Genomic DNA, 27031 nt, shown 5'->3' on the forward strand with positions numbered 1-27031 from the left:
ACCGAAACCCACTGACCTCTGATCACTCTGGCCTGGTGTCCATCGGCTCAAGCTTTCACAGTCGTGTTTCTGGAGATTGTGACCCCGGTTGCCATGGCATCCCCTACTCTGCTCACTGTGGAAGAGCTTGGGCTGGGAGTTCAACTGTGCCGTTTGAAGCTGGCTGGGAGTGGGGCACTTGGTACTCTGCAGCCATCCTTCCACCCCCCATTCCCCAACTGTTATCTCATCCTGGCCATTCACCTTCCACCCTTCAGCCCATTCACCCCACCTCCTATACCCAGCAGAGCTGACACTCTTCTTCTGCCTCTGCAGTGTTTGCCAAGAACTTCCGGGTGGCAGCTGCAATGAAGACATCTGTGCTGCTCAGCTGGGAGGTCCCTGACTCCTATAAGTCGGCTGTGCCCTTTAAGGTGAGTAAGAGCCATGGCCTGCTGAGCACTGTCATTCCAGTCCTAACCCACGTGCACCTGTCTGTGGAGCAGGCCTGTGGTTGTGTATGCATGCACTGTGCCTTTGCAGCCCATGGTAGGTCACATCACCCAGAGTCAGGCATTGTCCTTCCTGTGCCCCACAGATTTTGTACAACGGGCAGAGTGTGGACGTGGATGGGCACTCGATGCGGAAGCTGATAGCAGACCTGCAGCCCAACACGGAGTACTCTTTCGTGCTGATGAACCGGGGCAGCAGCGCGGGAGGCCTGCAGCACCTGGTGTCCATCCGCACGGCCCCCGACCTCCTACCACACAAGCCGCTGCCTGCCTCTGCCTACATAGAGGATGGCCAATTCGCCCTCTCCATGCCCCATGTGCAGGACCCCTCACTCGTCAGGTGTGCACACGAGGCGTCACAGGAGGCGGGGCAGGGCTGGAGGTGGACGGTGGTGACAGTCCTGATTCCTACCCTGCCCACCCAGGTGGTTCTACATCGTGGTGGTGCCCATCGACCGTGTGGGCGGGAGCATGCTGGCGCCAAGATGGAGCACACCCGAGGAGCTGGAGCTGGACGAGGTGCCTGGGGAGGGGATGGGGACACTGACAGCCCCATTGCAGTGATCGGCTGTGGACTTCCTGCCTTGAGCACTGGGCCAGTGACTCCCAGATCCACTCCCCAAATTGAAATCTCTCTCCTGGCTGCTCTGGCTGTCAGACCAGCCCTCTCTGGAGAGAAAGACTCTGAGGAAATTGCCTAGGAGTATTCGCAGAACTCCAGGGGGCTTACGGAGAGGTGGTCATGGTGGAGATGCCTCTGCAGGTCTAGAGGAATGCCTGCCCTGTAGACTTCGCAGAGTCTCGCAGATCTAGAGGCCATGGAGGGCTTGGTGAGCCCTCCGGCCAGCAGTCCCTGAAAGTTAGAAACCCTTCAGCCCTTTCTCACAGCCAGTGTGGAAGCAGCCTTCTCTGGTTAGGGTGGGGCAGCTTACCCACAGGGCTTTTTCTTGTGGGCTAGTGGGGAGGAGCAGCTTTGCAGTATCTGGCGTTACTCTGTGGGGGTAGTGGGTTGGGCAGGTGTGGGCTCTTACACAGAAGATGAGCCTTGATCTCGGCCCAGGGAGCCGACATCCCAGGCCACGGCTCCAGGGCCAGCATGCTCCAAGGCCCCGCATGACCCCCGTGCTCTGCTCTGCCAGCTTCTGGAAGCCATCGAGCAGGGCGGTGAGGAGCAGCGGCGGCGGCGGCGGCAGGCAGACCGTCTGAAACCATATGTGGCTGCTCAATTGGATGTGCTCCCCGAGACCTTCACCTTGGGAGACAAGAAGAACTACCGGGGCTTCTACAACCGGCCCCTGTCTCCGGACCTGAGCTACCAGTGCTTTGTGCTCGCCTCCTTGAAGGAACCCGTGGACCAGGTCTGCCTGAGCCAGCTTAGCTCTCAGCACCCTGAGACCCCAGGCCTGGCCTGAGACTAGGCCAGTCTCAAACACCACCAGATCTCAGGTCTGCATTAGTCCAGGGCCTTCGAGATCCCCAGCCTGGGGCCAGCCCCAAAGACCCAAGACCTGTCACAGGGATCCTAAGACACAGCCCTGGAACCCAAAGGCCAGACTTAATGTGGCTCCAGAGACCCAGTCCTGCCAGGTCCACCTTGTAGGGTCTGGGAGACCAGGCCCAGGGTAACCCAGACCCAGAGCCCTTTCTCCAGGGATGACAGGCAGAGGGTGGGGGGCCTCCCTCTGAGCTCACAGCTTGCTGTTCTCCACTGGGCCACAGAAGCGCTATGCCTCCAGCCCCTACTCGGATGAGATCGTGGTCCAGGTGACACCAGCCCAGCAGCAGGAGGAGCCTGAGATGCTGTGGGTGACGGGCCCTGTGCTGGCGGTCATCCTCATCATCCTCATTGTCATCGCCATCCTCCTGTTCAAAAGGTGAGCACTGCCCTCAGCGCTCCGGGGACAGCCACCTGCCCTAGCCTTTTGGGCCCTCTCCGAGGGTGGTGCCTTGCATCCGGGACCCTGGGCCTCAGGCTCAGCAGGAAGGCAGGAAGGGCAGAAGCAGTGTGTACCTCCCTACGTCTGCAGGCCTGTATCTGTCAGGTGAGGGAGCCTTTGTGTGGCAGCCTGGGTGTGAGGAGCTGAAGCCTCAGAGGGTTGTCCCATGTGCATCCCTGGCACGTCTCTCTGTCTGTGTTATATGAGTGCGTCTGTCTCCTCTTCAGTTTTAAGATACCACCATCTCCTGGGCTCCTACCTCGAGTCCCTCCCTTCTGCCACCATTTCTGGATGATTCCCTAGCCCCGCTCTCCCACTTAGGCCTAGAGAGGTCAAGCTGTAGGCCCACAGGCCGCGGATGCTCACTTAGCAGACATGATTGATGGCTTGTTGTGACCATGCCATTCGCTGCTGTCTCAGCCTCAGTGTGTCTCTCCCACTCAGTCCTCTCCCTTGGTAGTTGCAGCCACCCACCCTAGCAGTCTCCCCTTCCTATCCATGCACCTCCAGCCTGAAAGGGATTTCCAAAGATTTAACTTTGTGACTCTCAGTTTAATACCTTTTGGTGGCTCCCAACATAAAGCCCAGCCTCTTCAGCCTGACAGCCTAACACCTGGCTAATCTAACCTGTCACCACTCCTGGCACTCCTGACATTGCGACACTGAACTCATTCAGTGCTCAGGCCCACACAGGCTGTGCCCTCTGCGGATCTCCTCCCCCTGCCCACCGGGCAACAGCAACCTCATCATTCAGGACTCAAGTCCAGGCTCTGGTGCCTGCAAGGCCTTGCCTGGCCCCTACCCCTTCCTAGCACAGCCTTACATCTGTCCCCCATGGTGCTCACTGCAAACACAGCTGGGCCTGTGTGCCAAGCCTTCAGCCCCCAGCACTGGGCTGAGCCCATGGCATATCAGTGAGCACCTGGCAGATGAAGACATGCTGGTCTGTGTCTGAGCACATCTCTGCACCATGTAGGAGTGCCTATATCCTGTGCTCCTACCCTGAACCCACTGCTCCTTCCTCCCAGGGTAGATGGCCTGTGGGCGGGTCCCTGAAGAGTGTCCCACAGACGCACTCATCCTTCCCACTTCCACCTGCATTCTGGGCCTGTCCAGAGAGGTGGATCCCCTTCCTTTGAATGTCATGTGGGTACCATATAAGGGGCCTGCAGGCTCCCCATGTCATTAGAGGGCTGAGTGCTTGGTGGAAACTGTGACCGTTCCTTTCTTCTGTCCTTGCTTGTCTTTTGGGACCTAGTAAACAAGAAAGGTAGGAGTCGTTCCTTCTCTCTTCACACACCTCCCCTCTACTTCCAATCCTTATGCACTTCTTGGGCCAGCAGGGAGGGATGCCACTTTGACCAGAAGTCCCCTGACCTATGGCTTTAAGCAGCAAAGTGTCCAGTCAGCTCAGCAGGCTCCCCGGTCCAGGACTGAGTCCTCATTGGTGTGAGGAGGCAGGTTCTGTCTCTCTCTTGCCAGTTTAACTCTGCAGAGGATGCTCCTTCTCTGGGGCACATGCATAATGCAGACTGCATTGCTTTCCCTGAGTGTACAGAGCTCACCAGAACCGCCACGGGGCTCCCAGTTCTCTGAGAAGCTGCATAAGTGCTGCAAGAAACAGGCTCGCATATGTGCAAAGAGCACTCACTGTGTGGAACAGCAGAGAGGCATGTCCTGGTTCACACCTGAGCACACTCACTCAAATTCTTCCCCAAGCACACACGTCTGCAGACCACAAGTGGCCTCTGGATCTTTGTTTGCAGCTGAACCCTATGATCTGTCTCTGACTCTGTCCTTGTAGATGGGAAAACTGAGGCCAGTGAGAGAGGACTCTGGCCAGCTAGGGTGACGCCTTCCCCGTCCCTTCCCTGCTGCCCTGGGCATTTACCTTGATACTTTGAGGGCCAGAAAGCTGGGGCCCTGTCCCCTGTGCTGTTTGTGTATTTTATGTGTCATTTGCATGTTTATTTTTGGTGGCTCCTGCTATTCAGCTGGGTGGCCTTGGGGATAGCAGCCAACTGTCCCGCAGGACCTGCCTTCTATCCAAAGGAGCCGCCCACCCCTGCGACCCCTTCCTCCCTGCTGCACTGCTCCTCTGCTCACGCCACACTCCTGCTCTCCCTGCCCCTTCCCTGCCCTGTGTTCTCATGTCAAGGCTGCTCTGGCCCTGGCTCCTCTGTGCTCAGAGATCCTGGGAAGAGATGGGGCAGTAGGAGAACAGAGCCGTGGACATGGGGGCTCCTTGACAGCCAGCCATGCCATGCATCACAGCCTCAGCCTGAACCTCAGGTTCTCACCAGCCTCCCTTGTGTCTCTCTAGGAAAAGGACCCACTCCCCGTCCTCTAAGGATGAGCAGTCGATTGGGCTGAAGGACTCCTTGCTGGCCCACTCCTCCGACCCTGTGGAGATGCGGAGGCTCAACTACCAGACCCCAGGTAGGGTACTCCCATGGCCTGTGTGCCCCCAGTCCAGACCTGGCAGGCCTGTGGCTCCATTCTGCAGGTCTCGGGGTCTCCACTGAAGTTCCCGGGCCGCATGCACCTGTTCCTGCTGCTTTTCCTCCTTTCCGCCCTTCTTTCTGTGCTCATCCACTTTGGATGGAATGACTGAGGGCCCCCCATATCCTACAGCTAGACAGGTGCCCCAGGTCCAGAAGCCTCTCTGGTGGCAAAGCCACTTAGGCCCTGCCTCATCTTGTCAGGGCCTCTGAATGTGGGCTCAGGACTTCCCAGAGCCCACATCGCTGCCACAGTGTGGCCAGTGTCTGGCCTGCACTCTGGCCCCTCCACATGAAAGAGGGGCTTGTTAGCAGTGGGAGATGCCTCCCCAGACACTCGTGGGGAGATGAAGTGCCTGCATCTGGGCCCTTGTGGAAGCCAACCCTGAGTTTACCGTGCCATGTACCTGCCCCTTCTCCCAGCCACTCTCACGGGACTGTCCAGCTCTTCTTTCTACTTGAAATGTCACCTCTCCTCACACCCAGCAGACACAGCTCAGCCCTCCTCCTAGGAAAAGCCCCCACACAGGGTTCGGTGTCTCTCCTTAGCTCTGGGACCCTCCCTCCTCCTTTTTTTTGATGCCTCTCACAGTGGGCTAGGATTGCCTTAGTGACATCTCTGAACTCTGTGGTGCCAGGAACTGTGCCTTGTTCATACCCCATCCCTTGTATCCAGCACATGATGGGTTCTTGTTGAATGCCTGTGAAGTGAACACACAGACAAATGAACGAATGAGTGAACTAATGCGTACACACAGGGTTTGTGTATGTATGAGCTGGTTATTATTGCATATCAAATTACCCCAAAACTTAATTATGTATTATCTGTCACAGTTTTGTGAGGCAGGAGTTTAGACAGGGGCACAGCAGGAACAGCTTGTCTTTATTCCAGAAAGTCTGGGCCCTCAGCCGGAAGACTTGAAGGCTGGGAATGTAGAGTCGTTTAAAGCAGGGGTTGGCAAACTGTGGCCTCTGGCCAAGTACAGCCCACCACCTGTTTCTGTAAATAAATTTTTACTGGCCAGGCATGGTGGCTCACGCCTGTAACCCCAGCAGTTTGGCAGGCTGAGGTGAGTGGATCACCTGAGGTCAGGAGTTCGAGACCATCCTGACCAACGTGGTAAAACCCCATCTCTACTAAAAATACAAAAATTAGCCGGGCATGGTGGCACCTGTAATCCCAGATACTCGGGAGGCTGAGGCAGGAGAATCATCTGAACATAGGAGGTGGAGGTTGCGTGAGCCGAGATCGCGTCGTCACACTCCAGACTGGGCGACAAAAGCAAAACTCCGTCTCATAAATTAATTAATTAATTAATTTTTTACTGTAACAACCACACCTATTTATTTATATGCTATCTATCTATGGTTGCTTTTTCACTTTAAAGGCAGAATTCAATAGATGTAATAGATACCAGATGTTCACAAAGCCTAAACTACGCTCTGGCCTTTTATGGGAAAAGTTTGCCAACCCCTGGACTCTAAAGGCTCTTTCATTCATGTGACTGGTGATTGATGAGCCAGCTCTGAGCCTTGCTGGGGCTGTCAGCTGGGATACTCACATGAAGCCTCTTCAGGTGGCCTGGGCTTCCTCACAACATGGTGACCGAGTTTCAGGAGCACATGTCTGGAGAGTGTGCCAGGCAGACCTAGCAGTCTATTGCAACCCAGCATGATTAGACCTCTGAAGGATCAAGCACCAGGATGCTGGGACCTGGAGTGTAGAGAAGCCTCTTCACAGATGGGATGCTGAGCCATGTGGGCAATGGTCAGGAGAAGAAGGGTGGGAGAGAGCTCCTCTCCATGGCAGCATGTGCAGAAGCTTGGGCGTGTTGCATGTGCACCACGTTATGAGCATCTGAGTTTCTGCAGCATGAGGGTTAGGGGCTAGGGGGAATACTGAGCCAAGAGAAGACTGGAGGGCTAGGCAGAGGTCCAGTCAAGAGGACCTTGAGTGTCAGGCTAAGGGGCTTAGACTTCCTCTTGAGGATGCCAGGGAGGCATTACTTTCAGCAGGGGAGCCACATGGTCAGAACTATGCTTTAGAAATGTCACTCTGGGCTGCGCACGGTGGCTCACGTCTATAATCCCAGCACTTTTGGGAGGCTGAGGCAAGTAGATCACCTGAGGTCAGGAGTTCCAAGACCAGCCTGGCCAACAGGGTGAAACCTCATCCCTAACAATATATATGTATATATATATGCACATTTCTTTATATACATATATTTTTATATATATAATATATATTTTATATATATAGACGTTTCTATATTATATATACAGAAATTTCTATATTATATATATAGAAATTTCTGTTATATATATAAATTTCTATATAAAATATATAGAATTTTATAGAATTATAATTACATATAATCTATATTCTATATATAGAAATTTCTATATTCTATGTATAGAAATTTATTATACAAATATATATATAAAGAAATATATGTAAAGACATTTCTTTATATATATATATATATATAAAGAAATGTCACTCTGGCTCCTTGAGGAGAATGGATTAGAGGGGAGAAATTGAGGCAGGGAGACCATTTAAAAGGCCACCAAGCAAGTGAAAGGTGGCAGTGGGAACAGAGGGAACAGACTTGGGAAACATGAAAGAGGTGAGGGCAGCAGGGTCTGGGCTTGGGTCCACGTGGGGAGAGGTAAGGGTGGTTCTTCAGTTGGCTGAATGAGGAAGGGGTAGGGGTGTCCTGGGGCCAGTGGGTCTGTGGGTCCAAGGACTTCTGTGCTGACATCTGGGCTGAAGTCCTGTGGGAGGGGCCCAGGAGCATGTGGTAGTCAAAGCCTGAGAATAGATGGGCTCCCGCAGGATGAGGACAGGAAGAAGGCAGGGACCAAAAAAGGAGACCAGGGCAGGGAAGATGGTGCAGCGTTAAGGAAAGATGAATGAAGAGCAGCTCGGGAGATGATGAAGGAGCAGCCACGGCGAGTGAAGAGCAGGGGCACAATGTCCCTGATGCCAGGGTGGGGGAAGTTGCACAGGGAGGAGAGGACTCAGGGAGCTAGGGCAGTGGGAGACCCAGTGGGAGGACCGTTGGCTTTGGCACATGGGGCCTTGGAGAGAGGGTGGTGGCCGTGTCCTGTGGGCAGAAGTGTTTCAGTGAGCAGTGTAACGAGGAGGGGTGAGAAAGTGGAGAAACCCCTTTCAAAGACCCTGGGAAGAGAGAAGGAGGCAATGGACAAGGCACAGTGGAAGAGGGGAGGGTGCGGGATCCAAGAAAGAGGGTTCTTTTTTCCAACATGGAAATCGTCTGAAAATCGTCAAGGCCATATTTTGGTACCAAAAGGGGCAGGGCTGGTTTGGACTTAAGTATTTAATCATAGAAGGAGCCCCCCGAGGCTGCCTACGCCACCAGGGTTTAGAAGTGCTTGCCTCTGGGGGTGGGACACCCATCTGCATTACTGGGAGACAGGAGCCTTGACAGAGCTTGTCCGCAGCCCCGGCCCCTCTCTGCCCCATCCTCTTCCTCCGCCAGCCCCTCTCAAGCCCACTCCACCCCTCCACTACATGTGACAGCGCTGTAAGCAGAAAAAGTTAACGGGCTCTCTTTTCTTGCCCCGTTGTTTTTTTGTTTTTGTTTTCTCTGCAGGTTCCAGTGTCCCCAGTTGCCCGAATACCTCAAGTTAGTTTTCAAAGTTCCCATGTTTGGGGGATACTTTGGCTTCTGTGTCTGTTTCCACCCCTTACTTTTGTTTACTCATCACCTCTGTCCTTCCTTGAATTCTCCGCTTTCCACTTTGATCCCCCGTCCCACTGTCTCCTGACCTCTTTCCTTCCCCACCCTCCCCTCTGCCCACCTTGCTTCCTCCAGGCCTGTTTTCTCTCCCACCAGGCCCGCCTCTGTCCCTGCCTCTCCGGCCTCCAGTCCCGGCCGGACACCCTTCCTTCTGCGTGCCTCTCCTCTCATCTCGTCTCTGTCTCACACCTCCCTCCTGATCTCTGCTTCTCTCTCCGGGTTTCTCTGTGTTGCTCTGCCATTGTCTCTGTACTTTGTGACCACTCCATTTACACACTTGGGGCCCAGGATGACGATGGCCATGAGTCTCCCATGGTGACTGCTGCCAGTGAGGGGCAGGAGGGCTCTCTGCAGGCAGGTGTGATGGAGCCCAGCCTCTGTCACGTCTGCTGCTACCGACCTGAGCGTCCCGCCCCTCCTGGGAGGAAGGAAGCCTGTCCTCCCTCTTGAGAGACCTGTCAGGCAGGGCCTAGTGCCCCTACTCAGCACCACGCCACCAAGACAGGCTCCACGTGCTCATGGCACACCACCGCCCTCTGTCCTCTCCCACCCTCCACCCACCTTGTGCTCTGTCATCCCTGTCGCCGCATGTGCTGCCGTCTCCATGCCACCACTGCGAGTGTTCCATGGTCACCCATGTTCACATGTGCACATACATGCATCGGGGCTTTCTCTGCCACCCTGCTCAAGCCTCACGCTAACGCTGCCTGTGTGTGCCCTGCTTTCCCCCAGGTATGCGAGACCACCCACCCATCCCCATCACTGACCTGGCGGACAACATCGAACGCCTCAAAGCCAACGATGGCCTCAAGTTCTCCCAGGAGTACGAGGTGAGGCGTTCCCGCCCCCCACCATGTGCCTGGCCCAGGCCTACCCCACACCAGCTCCTATGCTGTCCTAGATCTCAGCTGTGGTGGGTGAGAGAGGGGGTCCAGGTTTTTCAGGCGCACAGAGAGGAGGCTCGGCAGTGGCAAGGGTCAGCTGGGAACTGGGCACCCCAGATGCTGGGTCTGACCATAGCCTTGCCCAGCACATTCTTGTGGTCACCCTTAAGAGATACTTCAGAAGGCTGTGAGTGCTGGAAGGGTCTGGACACTCAGACACATGCCCACATGCTCAAAGGCAGACACAAGGCCACAGGCATGCAGACACAGATCAGTGAGAACAGCCACAAGAGCTGGCATCAAGAGCTTCCTGCAGGCCAGCACCAGGCTAGGCACTTGGCACGCATTAACTCCTTTGGTTCCCCTCCTTCGTCTTCTGAAATGGGGACTGTTATAATCCCATCTTCCAGATGAGGAAGTAGAGGCTCGGAGAGGGGAAGTAACTTGCCCGAGGTCAAACAGCTGATGATAGTGGCACCAGGATTCAAACCCAGGCCTGCCTGCTGCCCTGTGCTCTGCATATGCTTGTGCTCACGCGTGCACTCACAGAGGGGCAGTAAGGGCCTTGAGACTGGCTGCTCAGGCTGCACAAGTCCTGCTTGGAGCCCTCCACACGCTCACCTTACTCTGGACTTAACTCCTAGGAATCTGCTTGGGGCTCAGCCTTCAGAGTCTGAGGGTTTCCCACCCACAGCTAGTATCGGGGTGACTTTGAGCATCCCCAGGCTGCCCATCTAGGAAGGAGCTTTGTTAGAGAAGGAGGTGATTAAAGAAGAGACCCCTGGCCAGGCACAGTGGCTCATGCCTATAATCTTAGCACTTTGGGAGGCTGAGGCAGGTGGATCACCTGAGGTCAGGAGTTCGAGACCAGCCTGGCCACCATGGTGAAACCCTATCTCTACTAAAAATACAAAAATTATCCAGGTGTGGTGGCACATGCCTATAGTCCCAGCTACTCAGGAGTCTGACGTGCCTCCCAGGGTTAAGGAGAATTGCTTAACCCCAAGAGACAGAGGTTGCACTGAGCCAGGATCATGCCACTGCACTCCAGCTTGGGCAACAGAGCGAGACTCCCTCCCAAGAAAGGAAGGGAGGGAGGAAGGGAGAGAGGGAAAAAGACCCCTAACCAAGAAAAAAAGAGAGACACCCCCCACCTTCTCTAAGAAGCAGTCTGTGCTTGTCTTTCTGCTCACAGTAGTCCCCTTCCATCTTCTACCTACTTCCCTCCTCTGATGAGAGCTCTCCTTACAAGACCCTCCTTCTCCAGGAAGCCTTCTCAGGCTACCCAAGGTTGCTGTGGGCTCTCCCTCAGCCGGGATCCCGTAGCTCTGTGGTCTTTAAAGTTCAGTTAGTCATTGAGCACACATTTTCCATGTGCCATCCCCGTGCTGAGGATACGGAGACACATGCCCTCAGGGAGCCCAGTGGTGGGGAGCACGTGCAGACAGATAATCTGCATTGAGTCTGTGACTGTGACAGCACACCCCGGTATTGAATAGGACCGACAGGCGTGCAAAAGGTAGGCTGACAGCACCAAAGCAGCCCGAGGGGTGGGGTGTGCTGTAGGGCCTCACGGAAGCAGTCCTGCGGAGAGTAACGAGGCTGGGGACAACATATGGAGGATATCGCGTGCTTTGCTGAGAACTTGAGATTGTATCCATCTGGAAAATGTGAAGATGATGACAGAACCTATCTCATATGAGAATTTGAGGAGGGAATACTTTCAAAGTGCTCGCAGCGGTGCCAGGCACACTGCGGGTCCTCACTAAAGCTTTGCTATCATCATTATTGCTCTCCGAGGTGGTGATGAACCACAGAAGGCCTTTAAGCAGGAAATTGATATTCAGATCTGCATTTTGGAAGGATTTTTCTGGCTATGGGGCTGAGTGGGTCGGAGTAGGGCAAGAGGAGAGAGGCGGGAAGAGGCCAAGCCTGAGTTGGTGTAGCCTGGCCCAGGGCAGTGGCAGCAGTTTGGAGAGAGCTGAGGGGATGGGGCAGCACCAGAACCTGGTGACTGGTGGGGTGGGATGGGATGGGATGGGGGGACTGCAGGAATTTTGAGGTTGACTTGTAGGTTCTGGCCTGGCTCCTGGATAAAGGGGTGATGGTGCCTTTCACTGAGGTGGAGGTGGAGTCCCAGCAGCGGCGCCAGGTTTGGAGGGGAAGCTGAGGTCGGGAGTTGGAGACCAGCCTGGCCACGATGGCGAAACCCCAACTCTATTATAAATACAAAAATTAGCCGAGTGTGGTGGCGCACACCTATAGTTCCAGCTACTCGGGAGGCTGAGGCAGGAGAATCGCTTGAACCCAGGAGGCGGAGGTTGCAGTGAGCCAGGATCACACAATGCACTCTAGCCTGGGCAACAGAGTGAGACTCCCTCTCAAATAAATAAATAAATAAGAGACCCTTAACCAAATAGAGGGACCCCCATCTCCTCTAAGTGAACTCAGCTTTGAAAGGACTAAGGTTGAAAGACCTCCCAGTGGAGGTGTCAGGCTACTGATTACTTAGGGGAGAGCTCTGGGCTGCTGCTGGGGTTATGGGCAGCTCCAGCATATGGTATAAGCATCAGGTGAGCAAATGAGGTCACCCAGGAAAGGCTGTAGAGAGACAAGAGGGCCTGGAAGGAACCCTGGAGGAGCTCTGTGTTCTGCCCACAGGAAGGGCAGGGGAGGGAGAGGAAACAAGAGACGGAGCAGCCAGAAAGGGAGGAGGAGAGCCAAGCAGGGAAGCGCCCTGGGCGCTCAGAGTCCTGAGCAGTGTCTGGACTGCCTGAGAGGGTCCACCATCCCTTCTATCTGTCCTAGCTCATTTCATTAGGTGAGGGCAGGGCTTCGAGAGACCCTTCCCCTGTCCCGACCCAGCTCAGACCACTCTCCCAAGCAAGGGGATTTGGTACCACAGTCAGAGGAGTCCCTAGTCCATCACTTTTCTGATAGGTGGTGGTGATGTGGCAAACTGAGCTCCATGGCTGGCACCATGAGGTAGAGGGCCTGGCTGTGGCATGTGGAGTGAAGGCAGGATGTGAGCATCAACCGGAAGGCTGGGTCCCCTGCAGGAGAAGCAAGTCAACCTCGGCTCTTAGCCCACCCCACCTGCTTTCTCTGTTCTCTGTAGTCCATTGACCCTGGCCAGCAGTTCACATGGGAGAATTCAAACCTGGAGGTGAACAAGCCCAAGAACCGCTACGCAAATGTCATCGCCTACGACCACTCTCGAGTCATCCTCACCTCCATCGATGGTGAGCCAAGAGGGTGTTGCTCCTGTCCCCTTGTTCTCCTCCCCCTTGCTAGCTGGGACATGTCATCCTCCAGAGAATGTCCACGAGTCTCAGGGGTATACTGAGGCATGGTGGTTGGGGACCTTGGAGTAATGCCCTCCCACCTCCTTTTTTATCCATAGGTGTCCCCGGGAGTGACTATATCAATGCCAACTACATCGATGGCTACCGAAAGCAGAACGCCTACATCGCCACGCAGGGGCCCCTGCCCGAGACCATGGGCGACTTCTGGAGGATGGTGTGGGAACAGCGCACGGCCACTGTGGTCATGATGACACGGCTGGAGGAGAAGTCCCGGGTGAGACTGCAGGGCCCTGCCAGGAGATGCCCATGGCCACAGGGAAAAATGCCCAGCCACAAGGCAACACAGGGCACCTTCTATGCCTCCTCCTTCTGTGCAGGAGGTCACTCAAGGGATTCCCTAGATGCTATTACATTTCTGGGGGGATTAAGCTCCCCAGATACTGGGGTGTTTCTGGGATAGAGCATGTTCCCCAGATGCTAGTGGGTTCCTAGGATGTTAATATGTTTCACCAAATGCTGTCATTTTCTGAGAATGTTAATGTGTTCCCCGGTTGCTGGCGTGTTCCCGGAGTGTTCACGTGTTCCCCAGATGCTGGAGTGTTCCTGGGGCATTAACACATCTCCTAAGTTAATTAGTGGAAAGAGCTGCTGTTATCTGTTTTTGCACTGCAAAGCATTGACTGGAACGTAAAATTTACAGAGCTTGAAAATGGCACATAAACATTATGGGTAAATTTGGCAGAAAATGTGCCTGGTGCGATCTGGCCTTGAATAAATAATTTTCAATTATGGCACTTACTCCACTAGCTAGGGCAGGGTGGTGACATAGCTTGAGGACCTGATGTGGCTTGTGGAGGACAAGGGGCAATGGATCTGAGAGTTCGGGGCTGGGGTGGCCTTTGTAGCCAGAAAGGGAGGTCTACAGTCAGGGACTAGGCCAGTCTCCACTGAGGCCAAGCCCGTCTGAGCCAGTGGGCTCCCTTCAACCTGCCCTGCTCATCCCCCTGCAGATAAAATGTGATCAGTACTGGCCAGCCCGTGGCACCGAGACCTATGGCCTTATTCAGGTGACCCTGTTGGACACAGTGGAGCTGGCCACCTATACTGTGCGCACTTTCGCACTCCACAAGGTATGGCCCTTCCCCAGTGCTTATCTCTTGCCCTGACACTATAAGGACAGTGGCTTGGGTGTGGTGTGCTCGGTTGGGGGCAAGCCAGAGCCTGGGTGTTGGATGGTCAGAGGCTCAGGTGTGTGAGTGTGGTGCGATGATCCATGTTATGGGAACAGTGCTAGGCGCTCCTTCAGGCTACTCTGTGTGGCTTCTGAGTCCCATCAGGGAGTGGCAGGTCTGACCTCGGCGTCAGGTCATTCTGCCCTGAGTCTATGGCAGGCGGGCTCCTAGTCGCCACTGTGTCCCCACTTTGTTCCCCAGAGTGGCTCCAGTGAGAAGCGTGAGCTGCGTCAGTTCCAGTTCATGGCCTGGCCAGACCATGGAGTTCCTGAGTACCCAACTCCCATCCTGGCCTTCCTGCGACGGGTCAAGGCCTGCAACCCCCTAGACGCAGGGCCCATGGTGGTGCACTGCAGGTGAGAGGGTACAGTGGCACACAGAGGGGTGGGGTGGGAGGTCGGGGGGGCCTGTGCCTCAAGCCGAGCCGGTGTCCTGCAGCGCGGGTGTGGGCCGCACCGGCTGCTTCATCGTGATTGATGCCATGCTGGAGCGGATGAAGCACGAGAAGACGGTCGACATCTATGGCCACGTGACCTGCATGCGATCACAGAGGAACTACATGGTGCAGACGGAGGACCAGTATGTGTTCATCCACGAGGCACTACTGGAGGCTGCCACGTGCGGCCACACAGAGGTGCCTGCCCGCAACCTCTATGCCCACATCCAGAAGCTGGGCCAAGTGCCTCCAGGGGAGAGTGTGACCGCCATGGAGCTTGAGTTCAAGGTGGGGCTCGGGTTTGCCTGCTTGGCTCCAGGGCCTGGACTGGGTCATGGGGATAACCCCCACTGCCACAGGAAACTTGGCCTGACCAACCCCTCCCTCTCAATAGTTACTGGCCAGCTCCAAGGCCCACACGTCCCGCTTCATCAGTGCCAACCTGCCCTGCAACAAGTTCAAGAACCGGCTGGTGAACATCATGCCCTATGAATTGACCCGTGTGTGTCTGCAACCCATCCGTGGCGTGGAGGGCTCTGACTACATCAACGCCAGCTTCCTGGATGGTTATAGGTCAGCATGCTTGTCACTACCCCACCATGCCCTACAGGGGCTAGGCCTGTGCCTAGGTGGTGGGGGTGGGCAGTAGAGCAGGGCCAGCCTAGAAGACCAGAGGGCTGGGTAGAGCAGTGAGTAATTCCTGGAGGAGGGGTGATCTGAGCAGGGCCCCAAGGGGCTAGGCAGCCTAAGGGGAGACTCTGGGGGCAGCAGCACCTCCAGCATGTCCAGTCTTATGTCCACCCCAGACAGCAGAAGGCCTACATAGCTACACAGGGGCCTCTGGCAGAGAGCACCGAGGACTTCTGGCGCATGCTCTGGGAGCACAATTCCACCATCATCGTCATGCTGACCAAGCTTCGGGAGATGGGCAGGGTGAGCCCACCCTTTCCCCCAGGGCCCCTGTCATACCTGGGAGAACACCAGCCACCCTTGGGAGAACTGCCCCCTCTGTTACTGTCTCCTTTCACACCCCAGCTGCTCATCAGCATAGCCTCGGGCCCCCATTATTACCACCTGAGGTATCTGTCCCATAATCCTGTGAAACCTGGCACCCCTTCCCTCTTTCTTCCTCACCTGATCATGGGGGCCCGGCCATCTGTCCACAGGAGAAATGCCACCAGTACTGGCCAGCAGAGCGCTCTGCTCGATACCAGTACTTTGTTGTTGACCCGATGGCTGAGTACAACATGCCCCAGTATATCCTGCGTGAGTTCAAGGTCACGGATGCCCGGGTGAGTAAGTGTGTCCATAACACTGCCTGTCCACACACACAGCAGGTGGCTGCCTGCACAGTACTTTGGCTCAAGCTTCAGGAATCTGAGGCAGGGAGTGGGTATTAGGGTATGAGCATGTCTCCCCCTGGCCTTGGGTGCAGTGACACAGATGCATGCCTCTGTCATTGTACTACTCTGGTCTAGTCCAGAGGGGTGACAGCCTAAGGCACGAATCCTAATCATGTCCCCTACCCGCCTTTCCCAGGATGGGCAGTCAAGGACAATCCGGCAGTTCCAGTTCACAGACTGGCCGGAGCAGGGCGTGCCCAAGACGGGTGAGGGCTTCATAGACTTCATCGGGCAAGTGCACAAGACCAAGGAGCAGTTTGGACAGGATGGGCCCATCACGGTTCACTGCAGGTGGGGCTGTCCCTGTGGAGGGCTGGGGTGGGTGGGTCTGGCAGACCCACTGCGTGAGGCAAGCAGGACTCCTGACCCAACTGTGTTTCTGAGCAGTGCTGGTGTGGGCCGCACCGGGGTATTCATCACTCTGAGCATCGTCCTGGAACGCATGCGCTACGAGGGCGTGGTCGACATGTTTCAGACCGTGAAGACCCTGCGTACGCAGCGTCCTGCCATGGTGCAGACAGAGGTAACGCAGACCAGTCTGTAGGGCTGGGGTCTCAGCAGCAGCCCTGCTGGCAACCCTAGGCTCCACCTGCAGTCGGATGCACACAGGCACGTGCGTTCATTCATGCTGCCAACCCTTAACGTTGCCTGCAATAGGCATGGTGGTGTGTGCTTGTGGTCCTACCTACTTGGGAGGTTGAGGTGGGAGGATCACTTGAGATCAGAAGTTCGAGGCTATAGTGAGCTATGATTACGCCACTGCACTCCAGCCTGGGTAACAGAACAAGACTGTCTCTGAAAAAAACAAAACAAATATGCTGCAACATTGTGCTGCCTGGGAGCTCGGGGAGAGATGAGTGAGATGTTTTCTTTCAGCAGCTCTCTACTGAGCCCCAGTGGTGTGTCTGGCTCTGGGGCAAGGTTGTACCTAACAGTCCTTATGGGGTGCCCAGTCAGGAGCAGAGAAACATGATTGGGATGGCAGGTGGAAGGCAGGTAGATATGGGGGCCTGGGAGAGTGAAAGGAGAGAGATGAGCCTTCAGAGGCTCTTTCGGGCTCCCCCGCACGCTGCCTGATGTAGCTGCCAGGGTCCAGCGCCTGCTCTTGGCCAGCAGAGGCTAACTCCGTGGCCTGTGGCTGCAGTGCGAGTGTCCTCAGCTGTGTGGTGGGGCTGTCCACTGGCACGACCCATACTGACCAGCCCCCTATCCTGGCAGGACCAGTACCAGCTGTGCTACCGTGCGGCCCTGGAGTACCTCGGCAGCTTTGACCACTATGCAACGTAACTACCGCTCCCCTCTCCTCCGCCGCCCCCGCTGCGGGGCTCCGGAGGGGACCCAGCTCCTCTGAGCCATACCAACCATCGTCCAGCCCTCCTACGCAGATGCTGTCACTGGCAGAGCACAGCCCACGGGGATCACAGCGTTTCAGGAACATTGCCACACCAATCAGAGAGCCTAGAACATCCTGGGCAAGTGGGTGGCCCGGCAGGCAGGCACTGTGGCCCTTCTGTCCACCAGGCCCACCTGGAGCCCGCTTCAAGCTCTCTGCTGCGCTGCTGTGTTTCTCATGCTTCTTCTCATGGGGTGGGGTTGGGGCAAAGCCTCCTTTTTTATACATTAAGTGGGGTAGACTGAGGGATTCTAGCCTCTTCCCTCTGATTTTTCCTTTTGCAAATCCATAACTGCAGAATGGGCCACTGTAGGGGTTGGGGTTTATTTTGGTTTTTTTGAGTTCACTTTGGATCCTTATTTTGTATGACTTCTGCTGAAGGACAGAACATTGCCTTCCTCATGCAGACCTGGGGCCGCCAGCCTGAGCGGAGGCTCGGCCGTGGGCTGGGAGGCAGCACTGATCCGGCTGCTCCTCCAGCCCTTCAGACGAGATCCTGTTTCAGCTAAATGCAGGGAAACTCAATTTTTTTTTAAGTTTTGTTTTCCCTTAAAAGCCTTTTTTTAGGCCGCATCGACAGTGGTGGGCGGGGAGAAGATAGGGAACACTCATCCCCGGTCGTCTATCCCAGTGTGTGTTTAACATTCACAGCCCAGAACCACAGACATGTCTGGAAGAGCCTGACAAGGCGTTCCTCATCACCATCGTGTTTGCAAAGGTTAAAACAAAAACAAAAAAAACACAAAAATAAAAAACAAAAAAACAAAAAACCCAAGAAAAAAAAGAGAGTCAGCCCTCGGCTTCTGCTTCAAACCCTCAAGAGGGGAAGCAATTCCATGTGCCTGGGGTTCCCGAGGGAGCTGCTGGCTGACCTGGGCCCACAGAGCCTGGCTTCGGTCCCCAGCATTGCAGTATGGTGTGGTGTTTGTAGGCTGTGGGGTCCGGCTGTGTGGCCAAGGTGAATAGCACAGGTCAGGGTGTGTGCCACGCCCCATGCACCTCAGGGCCAAGTGGGGGCGTGGCTGGCCTTTTCAGGTCCAGGCCAGTGGGCCTGGTAGCACATGTCTGTCCTCAGAGCAGGGGCCAGATGATTTTCCTCCCTGGTTTGCAGCTGTTTTCAAAGCCCCCGAGAATCGCTCTTTTCCACTCCAAGATGGCCCTCGTAAACCAATGTGGCAAGACTACTGGACTTCTGTCAATGGTACTCTAATCAGTCCTTATTATCCCAGCTTGCTGAGGGGCAGGGAGAGGGCCTCTTCCTCTGGGCAGCGCTATCTAGATAGGTAAGTGGGCGGGGAAGGATGCATAGCTGTTTTAGCTGAGGGACGTGGTGCAGACGTCCCCAAACCTAGCTAGGCGAAGTCAAGATCAACATTCCAGGGTTGGTAATGTTGGATGATAAAACATTCATTTTTACCTTGTGGATGCTAGTGCTGTAGAGTTCACTGTTGTACACAGTCTGTTTTCTATTTGTTAAGAAAAACTACAGCATCATTGCATAATTCTTGATGGTAATAAATTTGAATAATCAGATTTCTTACAAACCAGGCCTCTGTCTCAGCTGTTTCTGGAACCAAAGAGTCTGGGCCAAATCAGTAGCTAAGATGGGTTCCAGAGATTTCCTGCTCCTGAGCGGATGGGGAGGGCATCCTAAATATTTGTGACAGAGTAGTCTGCTGGCATGCTACCCACTTTCAGAAAGGAGTGGTTATAAACCCTGAAGACCAGGCCACCAAGAGCCAGCTAGGCCTGAGCCACCACAGCATGTGAGGAGCACCCTAGGCTGGGGAACATACCCTTTGCCTCTCTTCCCCGTTAAGATGCTCTTCCACCTTGGAGGAGAGGCATGGCCCTGTGGCAGCAGAAACTGTATGGGAATTGTTTAGTGAGGTCTCCTGTAATTCTTGCAATGTGGATGATGGACACAAAAAACACAGTGTGTCCATCTGGCCCCTGGACACACAACTGCATCACCTGTGGAGCTGGGCAGCTGCTCCACTGGTGAGCAGACAAGTCCTACGAGGTTGCCAAATTGTGGAATTCTAGGGATACAGATGAAGGAAACCCATAAGAACCGGGGAAGAGAAATGCATAAGTCAGCAATGACTACACTGGAGAGTTGTAACAGAACCTAACGCAGAGGTGCTGTGGGTACACTGAGACAGCACCTTACCCAGGGAGGGCTTCCTGGAGGAGGTGACATTCAGAGTGTTCCGTAGAATGAGTAGCAGTTAGTTTCGTTTGTTTGTTTTTGAAACGGAGTCTCTGTCGCCCAGGTTGGAGTGCAGTGGCATAATCTTGGCTCACTGCAACCTCCACCTCCCGGGTTCAAGCAATTTTGCCTCAGCCTCCTGAGTAACTGGAATTACAGGTGCGTACCACCACACCCAGGTAGTTTTTGTATTTTTAGTAGAGACGGGGTTTCACCATGTTGGCTAGGCTGTCTTGAACTCCTGACCTCAGGTGTTTCATCCGCTTCAGCCTCCCAAAGGACTGGGATTACAAGTATGAGCCACCATGCCCAGCCAAGTAGCAGTTAAAAGGTAGAGAAAGCTTTTGCAATGGAATATGTTCAAAGCCTTGGAAGCATGAAACAGACCAACTCTGTGAGAAACTCCAGGAAGTGCATTATGACTGGAATAGAGAGGCATGGCTAGGAAGGTGGGCCGGATGGAGCCAGATCATGCAGCTAAGGGGACTGAGGCGGTGGTCAGAGGGATGCAGGTATCCCTGGCAGGTGAAGTGCTTCTGTTGGCAGCCATCTCCTTGGGGGCTGTGAGTGACCGAGGCCTGGCACCAAGTCTCTTCTGGGTATCCCAGCACCTAACTCAGTGCCTGGCATATTTCTATTCAGAAAAAAGGCACCATCACGTGATTGTTGATGGCAGTAAATTTGATTAACTTTGTTAAATAAAAGAACAAGCCATTAAACATTTTCAAGTAAGGGATAAATACCAGGTGTTCACTTGAGGAAGAAGGGCACTCAGAACTACCCCAGGTAGGCTCTGTGCTGAGGGCGCATTGGGCCCACTCTCCAGGCCTCAGGAGCAGCTGGCAGAAGGATCCTCCTCTCCACTCACAGATGAGGAAACAGACTTACGTGGAATCACTCATCAGAGACCACAGGGCAGGTAAGCGCCAGAGCTGGGTCCACATCTGCTACGTCTGCTAGAGTCCCTGCCCTTTCCACTGCCAGTGTCAGCCTTCCCACCTAACTCCTCCCTGCAAGCCTGTGCCTCCTACAGGTCCCCCATTGCAGCAGTTGGCACCCCACCCACCCAGCATTCCAAGCAGGCGTCGCTCGTGTGCTCGCCCCCACCTCCACTCACCACCATACCCTGCCTGCTTGGCCTCCACGGCTATTGTCTGCATCTCCACGACTGTCTCCCAGGCTGCTTTCCCTGTCATCTGGACTGCCACTATGCTTCCTACCAGGCAGCCTGCCTCAGTACTGCCTGGGTCAGCCTGTTCCCAGTACAGCAGCCAGAGTGATTCTGCCTTGCAGGGCAGACATGACCAAGTCACTGTCCCAAGGAGACCCTACCAGACCCACATGGTCCCCATGGTTTTCCAGGCTCTGCAGGACCTGGCCTGTGTGGCCTCACCTTCCTTCTTCCCTTCGCCCCTGCCTTCCAGTCACACAAAGTCAATTCTTTAAGTTTTGTGCCTGCCTCACCTTTTTTTTTTTTTTTTTTTTTTTGAGACGGAAATCTTACTCTGTCACCCAGTTTGGAGTGCATTAATGCAATCTCAGTTCATTGCAACCTCTGCCTCCTGGGCTCAAGTGATTCTCCTGCTGCCTCAGCCTCCTGAGTAGTCAGGATTACAGAGTAGCTGAGATCACAGGCATGTGCCACCACACCCAGCTAATTTTTGTATTTTTAGTAAAGATGGGGTTTCACCATGTTGGCCACACAGGTCTTGAACTCCTGACCTCAGGTGATCCGCCCTTCTCGGCCTCCCAAAGTGCTGGGATTACAGGCGGAGCCACCGTGCCCGTCCCTGCCTCACCGTTCTATCTCACCTCTAGACCTTCCCACAAGCTGTTCTTCTGGAACATTCTCCCCAATTCCACCTGGCTAACCCTTCATTGTTTAGCTGATTGCTTCAAAAGCCATCCTTAACCTAAATGAGGCTAGATGACTGCTATGCAAGTTATTGGGAATATATTATTTTGCATAATTCTCACAGCAATGTATGAAGTAGGTCCTATTACGCCCATTTTGCTGATGAGAAAATTTGTCCCTATCTACTCCCTCAAGGAATACTTAATGAGTATTTGCTGTGTGGTAGTCATTATCCTAAGTGCTTGGAATACGTCAGTGAATGGAACAGACTTTGCCTTTGTGGCATTCATCCTCTAGTATCAGGAAGCAGGTGATACATATGAGAAATAAATGTATTTATAGGTGGTAAATGCCATTAGTGGGGAGTACAATAAGAAAGATGGAAGGCTGGGCATGATGGCTCATGCCTGTAATCCCATTACTGTGGGAGGCTGAGGCAGTTGGATCCCCAGAGGCCAGGAGTTTGAGACCAGCCTGGACAACAGGGTGAAACCCTGTCTCTACAAAAAATACAAAAACTAGTTGCGCGTGATGGCACACGCCTATAATCCCAGCTACTCAGGAGGCGGAGGCTGCAGTGAGCTGAGATCATGCCATTGCACTCCAACCTGGGCGATAGCGTGAGACTGTCTCAAAAAAAAAAAAAAAAAAAAAAAGGATCGGGCATGTGAGGGAAGGTTTGCTTTAGGGTGATCAGGGGACACATCACTGAAAAGATGGGACTTGAGGAAAGACTTGAATCTGGTGAATAGTTTTGCCTAAGTATCTTCAAGATGAGCATCCAGGCAGAGGGAGCAGCTACAGCAAAGGCCCTGGGTGGGACTGTGCCTGATGTATGGGGGTGGGTGTGGTTCTGACACCCTGAGCAAGGGGCAAGAGAGTAGCAGGGGATGAAGTTAGAGAGGAAATGGGGCCAGATCCTTGACCATTGAGAAGACTGCAGAAATCCAGTGGTGGAGAGAAGTGGCCAGATTCTGGTTATATCTTAAGGCAGATCTGATAGAATTTGCTGATGGACTTGATGAGAAATAGAGGAGTCAATGTTGACCCCACAGTTTTGGCCTGAACAACTGGAAGGATAAAGTTAGCATTTGTTGAGCTGGAGAAGGTTGTACAAAAGGGTTAAGTAATCTACTCAAGCTGGGCTCAGTGACTCATGCCTGTAATCCCAGCAGTTTGGGAGGCCGAGGCGGGCGGATCACCTGAGGTCAGGAGTTCGAGACCAGCCTGGCCAAAATGGTGACACCCCATCTTTACTAAAAATAAAAAATTAGCCAGATGTGGTGGTACGCATCTGTAGTAACCAGCTACTCTGAAGGCTGAGGCAGGTGAATCCCTTGAACCCAGGAGGTGGAGGTTGCAGTGAGCCAAGATCGCACCATTGTACTCCAGACTGGGTGATGGGGTAAGACTCCATTTCAGTTGAGGGGTAAAAAGAAAAAAGAATCAGTCTGCTGTGTTGAGCCTGGAGGGGTCAAGGGCAGAAAAAAAAAAGTTGGGCGAGATGGCTCACACCTGTAATCCCAGCACTTTGGGAGGCCAAGTCAGGTGGATTGCCTTAGGTCAGGAGTTCAAGACCATCCTGGCCAACATAGTGAAACCCCATCTCTACTAAAAATACAAAAAATTAGCTGGGCATGGTGGCGCGCGCCTGTAATCCCAGCTACTAGAGAGGCTGAAATAGGAGAATCACTAGAACCTGGGAGGTGGAGGTTGCAGTGAGCTGAGATCATGCCATTGCACCCCAGCCTGGGCAACAAGAACAAAACTCCATCTGAAAAAAAAAAAAAAAAGGTAATCTACTCAAGGGTCCCAACTGGAATTTGGTGGAGTTGGTATTACTCCCAGCTCTACTAAACTCCAGGGCTCTTTTCGCACTATCTGCCTAAAGCTAGAAATCATCAGATGCATTAAGATAAAAATATTTGGAAGGAAATATACCAGAAGGTTGTGAGGATAGGTGACTTTTGTTCTTTGTAATTCTCGAAATTTTCTATGAAGACTTTATTTATTTTATTTGAGACAGAGTCTCACTAGGCTGGAAGGCAGTGGCACAATCTCAGCTCACTACAGCCTCCACCTCCTGGGTTCAAGCGATTCTAGGGCCTCGTGTAGCTGGGATTATAGAGACCCACCACCACCATGCCTGGCTAATTTTTGTATTTTTATTAGAGATGAGGTTTCCCCGTGTTGGCCAGGCTGGTCTCAAACTCCTGACCTCAGATGATCCGCTTGCCTCGGCCTCCCAAAGTGCTAGGATTAGAGGCGTGAGCCACCACACCCAGCCTGAAGACTTAATATTTTAATTTAAAAAAACTTTTAAAGTTGTATAAGTGATCTAGCAACAACAGAAACCTTTTGAATAGGATCCGGGTGTGCAACACTGAAGTCCCCATTCTCTTCCCCCCAGCTCCCTGGAGGAGAGTCACTGTTAACAGTTTAGTCTGTATCCTCCTGGGCATTTTCTATGAATATACAAACATGTATAAGAAACTTTATTTTTTATGTAACTAGAATTAGATATTCATATCTTGCTGCAAATTGCCCATTTCATTTAAATACATTGTGTACTACCTTCCATGTCAGGAGTTCATTTTTTTTAACTGCTACATACTATTTTGTAACGGATGTCCCATAATTTTAAAAATGGTTATGATTATAGCTTTTTTATTATAGAAGTGGATGCACATGATAAAACAAAAATGATTCAGTCTTGAAGGGTCCAAAATAAAAGGTCAGCTTTTCTCCCTCCTCTCCCCAACTCTGGTTTCATTCCCTGCAATTTCTGATTTTAATCCTTCCAATGGCAGCCATTCACATGCCGTTAGTGCCTGTTGGCTCCTTGGCTATAAAATGTGTGGAATTTAGTCAACTTACATGATCTACCTCCTGATTTTGTTATTACTTTTAATTCTTCTAGAGTTCCTTTCATGACTTTAAGCACTATATTTAAATATCTGTTTCTTGATTTACCACTTTCAGGCAGTATCTATTGATCACCCTCTGTGAAGAATGAGAAAATGAGCTCACTTTCCTTGATTCTCTCCTCTCCCTCCTCCAACTACCATTTTTTGTTATTTCACATTGTCAAGGCTTCTAATACTTTCTGTTCTGTTAACTAGGTCTTTCATTCTAAAAATTGAAAACCAATAAACAGCATTTTAATTGTATGTTGGTGAAAAATCTTTCAAACATCAATTTCAGGGCCAGGCGCGGTGGCTCAAGCCTGTAATCCCAGCACTTTGGGAGGCCGAAGCGGGTGGATCACAAGGTCAAGAGATCGAGACCATCCTGGTCAACATGGTGAAACCCCGTCTCTACTAAAAATACAAAAAATTAGCTGGGCATGGTGGCGCGTGCCTGTAATCCCAGCTACTCAGGAGGCTGAGGCAGGAGAATTGCCTGAACCCAGGAGGCGGAGGTTGCGGTGAGCCGAGATTGTGCCATTGCACTCCAGCCTGGGTAACAAGAGCGAAACTCCGTCTCAAAAAAAAAAAAAAAAAAAAAAAACCATCAATTTCAAACATCCTCTTCTGATTTTTTCTCTCTGTTCCTCACTTCTGGATCACGTTCAGCTGCCACCGCCACTCGCACCCCGTGTTCACCTTCCTTGGATGCTTTGCTCACGTTGGTAGAGTACTCCCCTTCACGTAATTTTTTCACAGAGCATTATAAACTTTCTGGTTCTTGCATATCTGAAAATATCTTGTATATTCACACTCCATTTTAACTTCTGGTCTGGGCTTCTTTATACAAGATAATTTTCCCGAGAAACTTTTGAAGACATTGTTCCTAGTTCTGTGTTAACCAGTTGTTGAAGGAAGAAGGTTGTTCAGCAACAAATCACCCTGATGTTTGTCCCATGGCCCACGCTGATTTTTTTTTTTTTTTTTTAGATGGAGTCTCACTCTGTCACCCAGGCTAGAGTGCAGTAATGCAATCTCAGCTCCCTGCAACCTCCGCCACCCAGGTTCAAGTGATTCTCCCTCCTCAGCCTCCTTAGTAGCTGGGATTACAGGCACCTGCACCACACCCAGCTAATTTTTGTATTTTTAGTGGAGACAGGTTTTCACCATGTTGGTCAGGCTGGTCTTGAACTCCTGACCTCTGGTGATCCGCCCGCCTCAGACTCCCAACGTGCTGGGATTACAGGTGTTAGCCACCATGCCCGGCCCCACCTTGATTTTTTATTTGTAGATTCTGAGCTTTAAATCTGTTCAGGCCACTCTTGGAAAGAACCACCTTTGACTCTGATATCTTGGGTGGTGGTTTTCTCAGTTCTGATTTCTCCATCCATCTCATTCCATCTGTTTACTATGTTTCAGGATTCTTACTTTCAAAAATATTTTTGATGTATAGTTATGTGAGAATCTAAATTGTATGGTTTTGATTTTTTCCAAAATAATTATTTATTGGGTCACATTTCTCCCTGCACTGATTTGTAATACCACCTTTGAAAATCACATATGAGCCAGGCATGGTAGCTCATGCCTGTAATCCCAGCTACTTGGAGGGTAGGGGGGCTGAGGCACAAGAATTGCTTGAACCCCAGGAGGTGGAGGTTGCAGTGACCCAAGATCGCACCACTGCACTCCAGCCTGGCCGACAGAGCAAGACCCCATCTTAAAATATATATATTTTTTAATATATAAAAAATATATATTTTATATATGAATATATAAATTTATATGTATAATTATATATAATATATGTATTTACATATATTTACAATATATTAATATATGTATTTACATATATTAATATATTTTTTCTCACATACATATATATATGCGAGAAAAAAACATTCGTCTGCACTGACCATGCATGGACTTTTTTGCTTGTTAGTTTTCCCTGAACAATACAGTATAACAACTATTTACATAGCACTTACAATGTATTAGATATAAGTAATCTAGAGATGATTTAAAGTATAAGAGAGGATACGCATAGGTTATATGCAAGTACTATGCCATTTTATGCTGGGGATTTCAGCATGGGCAAATGTTGGTATCTGTGGGAGGTCCTGGAAGCAATTCCCCATGGATACTGAGGGACAACTTTTCAACTGTTTGACTATCAAATTGTCAAGTGTTATCTGTCAATATTGATGCAGGGAATTGGGCACTTATAAATTGCTAGTGAGAATATAAACTGGTTCTACATTTTTGGAGGAGAATTTGCAGTATCTATCAAGCCCTTAAATTATGCTTTGCTTTGACTCAGCAATACATGTTTAGGAATTTATATAAAGGAAACAGTTGGACAAATAATTTACAAATCTATAGGGAAGATTCACTACATCATCATTCATAATACTGAAAAATTGAACATATACACACACACATAGAGGCTACAACCTTGCTGAAGTGAATCAAAAGACCATTAGTGTCTGTATCACCTGGGAGCTTAGAATCGGCCAGGCATGGTGTCTCACATCTGTAATCCCAGCACTTTGGGAGGCCAAGGTGGATGGATCACTTGAGGTCAGGAGTTCGAGACCAGCCTGGCCAACATGGTGAAACCCTGTCTCTACTAAAAATACACAAAATTAGCTGGGTGTGTGCTCCTGTAATCCCAGCTACTTGGGAGGCTGAGACAGGAGAATCACTTGAACCTGG

The 27031-nt window shown here is 52.1% G+C and overlaps 1 protein-coding gene across 16 annotated transcripts in view; it reads left to right on the plus strand.

Annotated features, from left to right (window-relative positions):
- PTPRF (protein tyrosine phosphatase receptor type F) overlaps window positions 1-18879 on the plus strand; it is a 96514-nt gene extending 77635 nt beyond the window's left edge. For 10 of the 16 annotated variants that reach the window (XM_064372267.1, XM_021673358.2, XM_021673344.2 and 7 more), the window contains 19 exons: window positions 316-413; window positions 578-831; window positions 917-1010; window positions 1631-1849; window positions 2211-2365; window positions 4752-4867; window positions 8547-8579; window positions 9426-9523; window positions 12696-12819; window positions 12981-13156; window positions 13893-14012; window positions 14316-14470; window positions 14553-14838; window positions 14945-15123; window positions 15357-15483; window positions 15717-15842; window positions 16090-16244; window positions 16341-16476; window positions 17172-18879. In XM_064372267.1, the coding sequence (XP_064228337.1) occupies window positions 316-413; window positions 578-831; window positions 917-1010; window positions 1631-1849; window positions 2211-2365; window positions 4752-4867; window positions 8547-8579; window positions 9426-9523; window positions 12696-12819; window positions 12981-13156; window positions 13893-14012; window positions 14316-14470; window positions 14553-14838; window positions 14945-15123; window positions 15357-15483; window positions 15717-15842; window positions 16090-16244; window positions 16341-16476; window positions 17172-17240 (2720 nt within the window). In that variant the 3' untranslated portion in view covers window positions 17241-18879. The remainder of the gene's footprint in view (window positions 1-315; window positions 414-577; window positions 832-916; window positions 1011-1630; window positions 1850-2210; window positions 2366-4751; window positions 4868-8546; window positions 8580-9425; window positions 9524-12695; window positions 12820-12980; window positions 13157-13892; window positions 14013-14315; window positions 14471-14552; window positions 14839-14944; window positions 15124-15356; window positions 15484-15716; window positions 15843-16089; window positions 16245-16340; window positions 16477-17171) is intronic. The other 6 variants (XM_021673350.2, XM_021673351.2, XM_021673359.2 and 3 more) reach the window with 1 other exon arrangement.
- Window positions 18880-27031: the final 8152 nt, after the last annotated feature.

This window comes from Aotus nancymaae, unplaced genomic scaffold, assembly GCF_030222135.1.
Source record: "Aotus nancymaae isolate 86718 unplaced genomic scaffold, 86718_ANA_hifiasm-v0.15.2.pri h1tg000007l, whole genome shotgun sequence".
NCBI lineage: Eukaryota > Metazoa > Chordata > Mammalia > Primates > Aotidae > Aotus > Aotus nancymaae.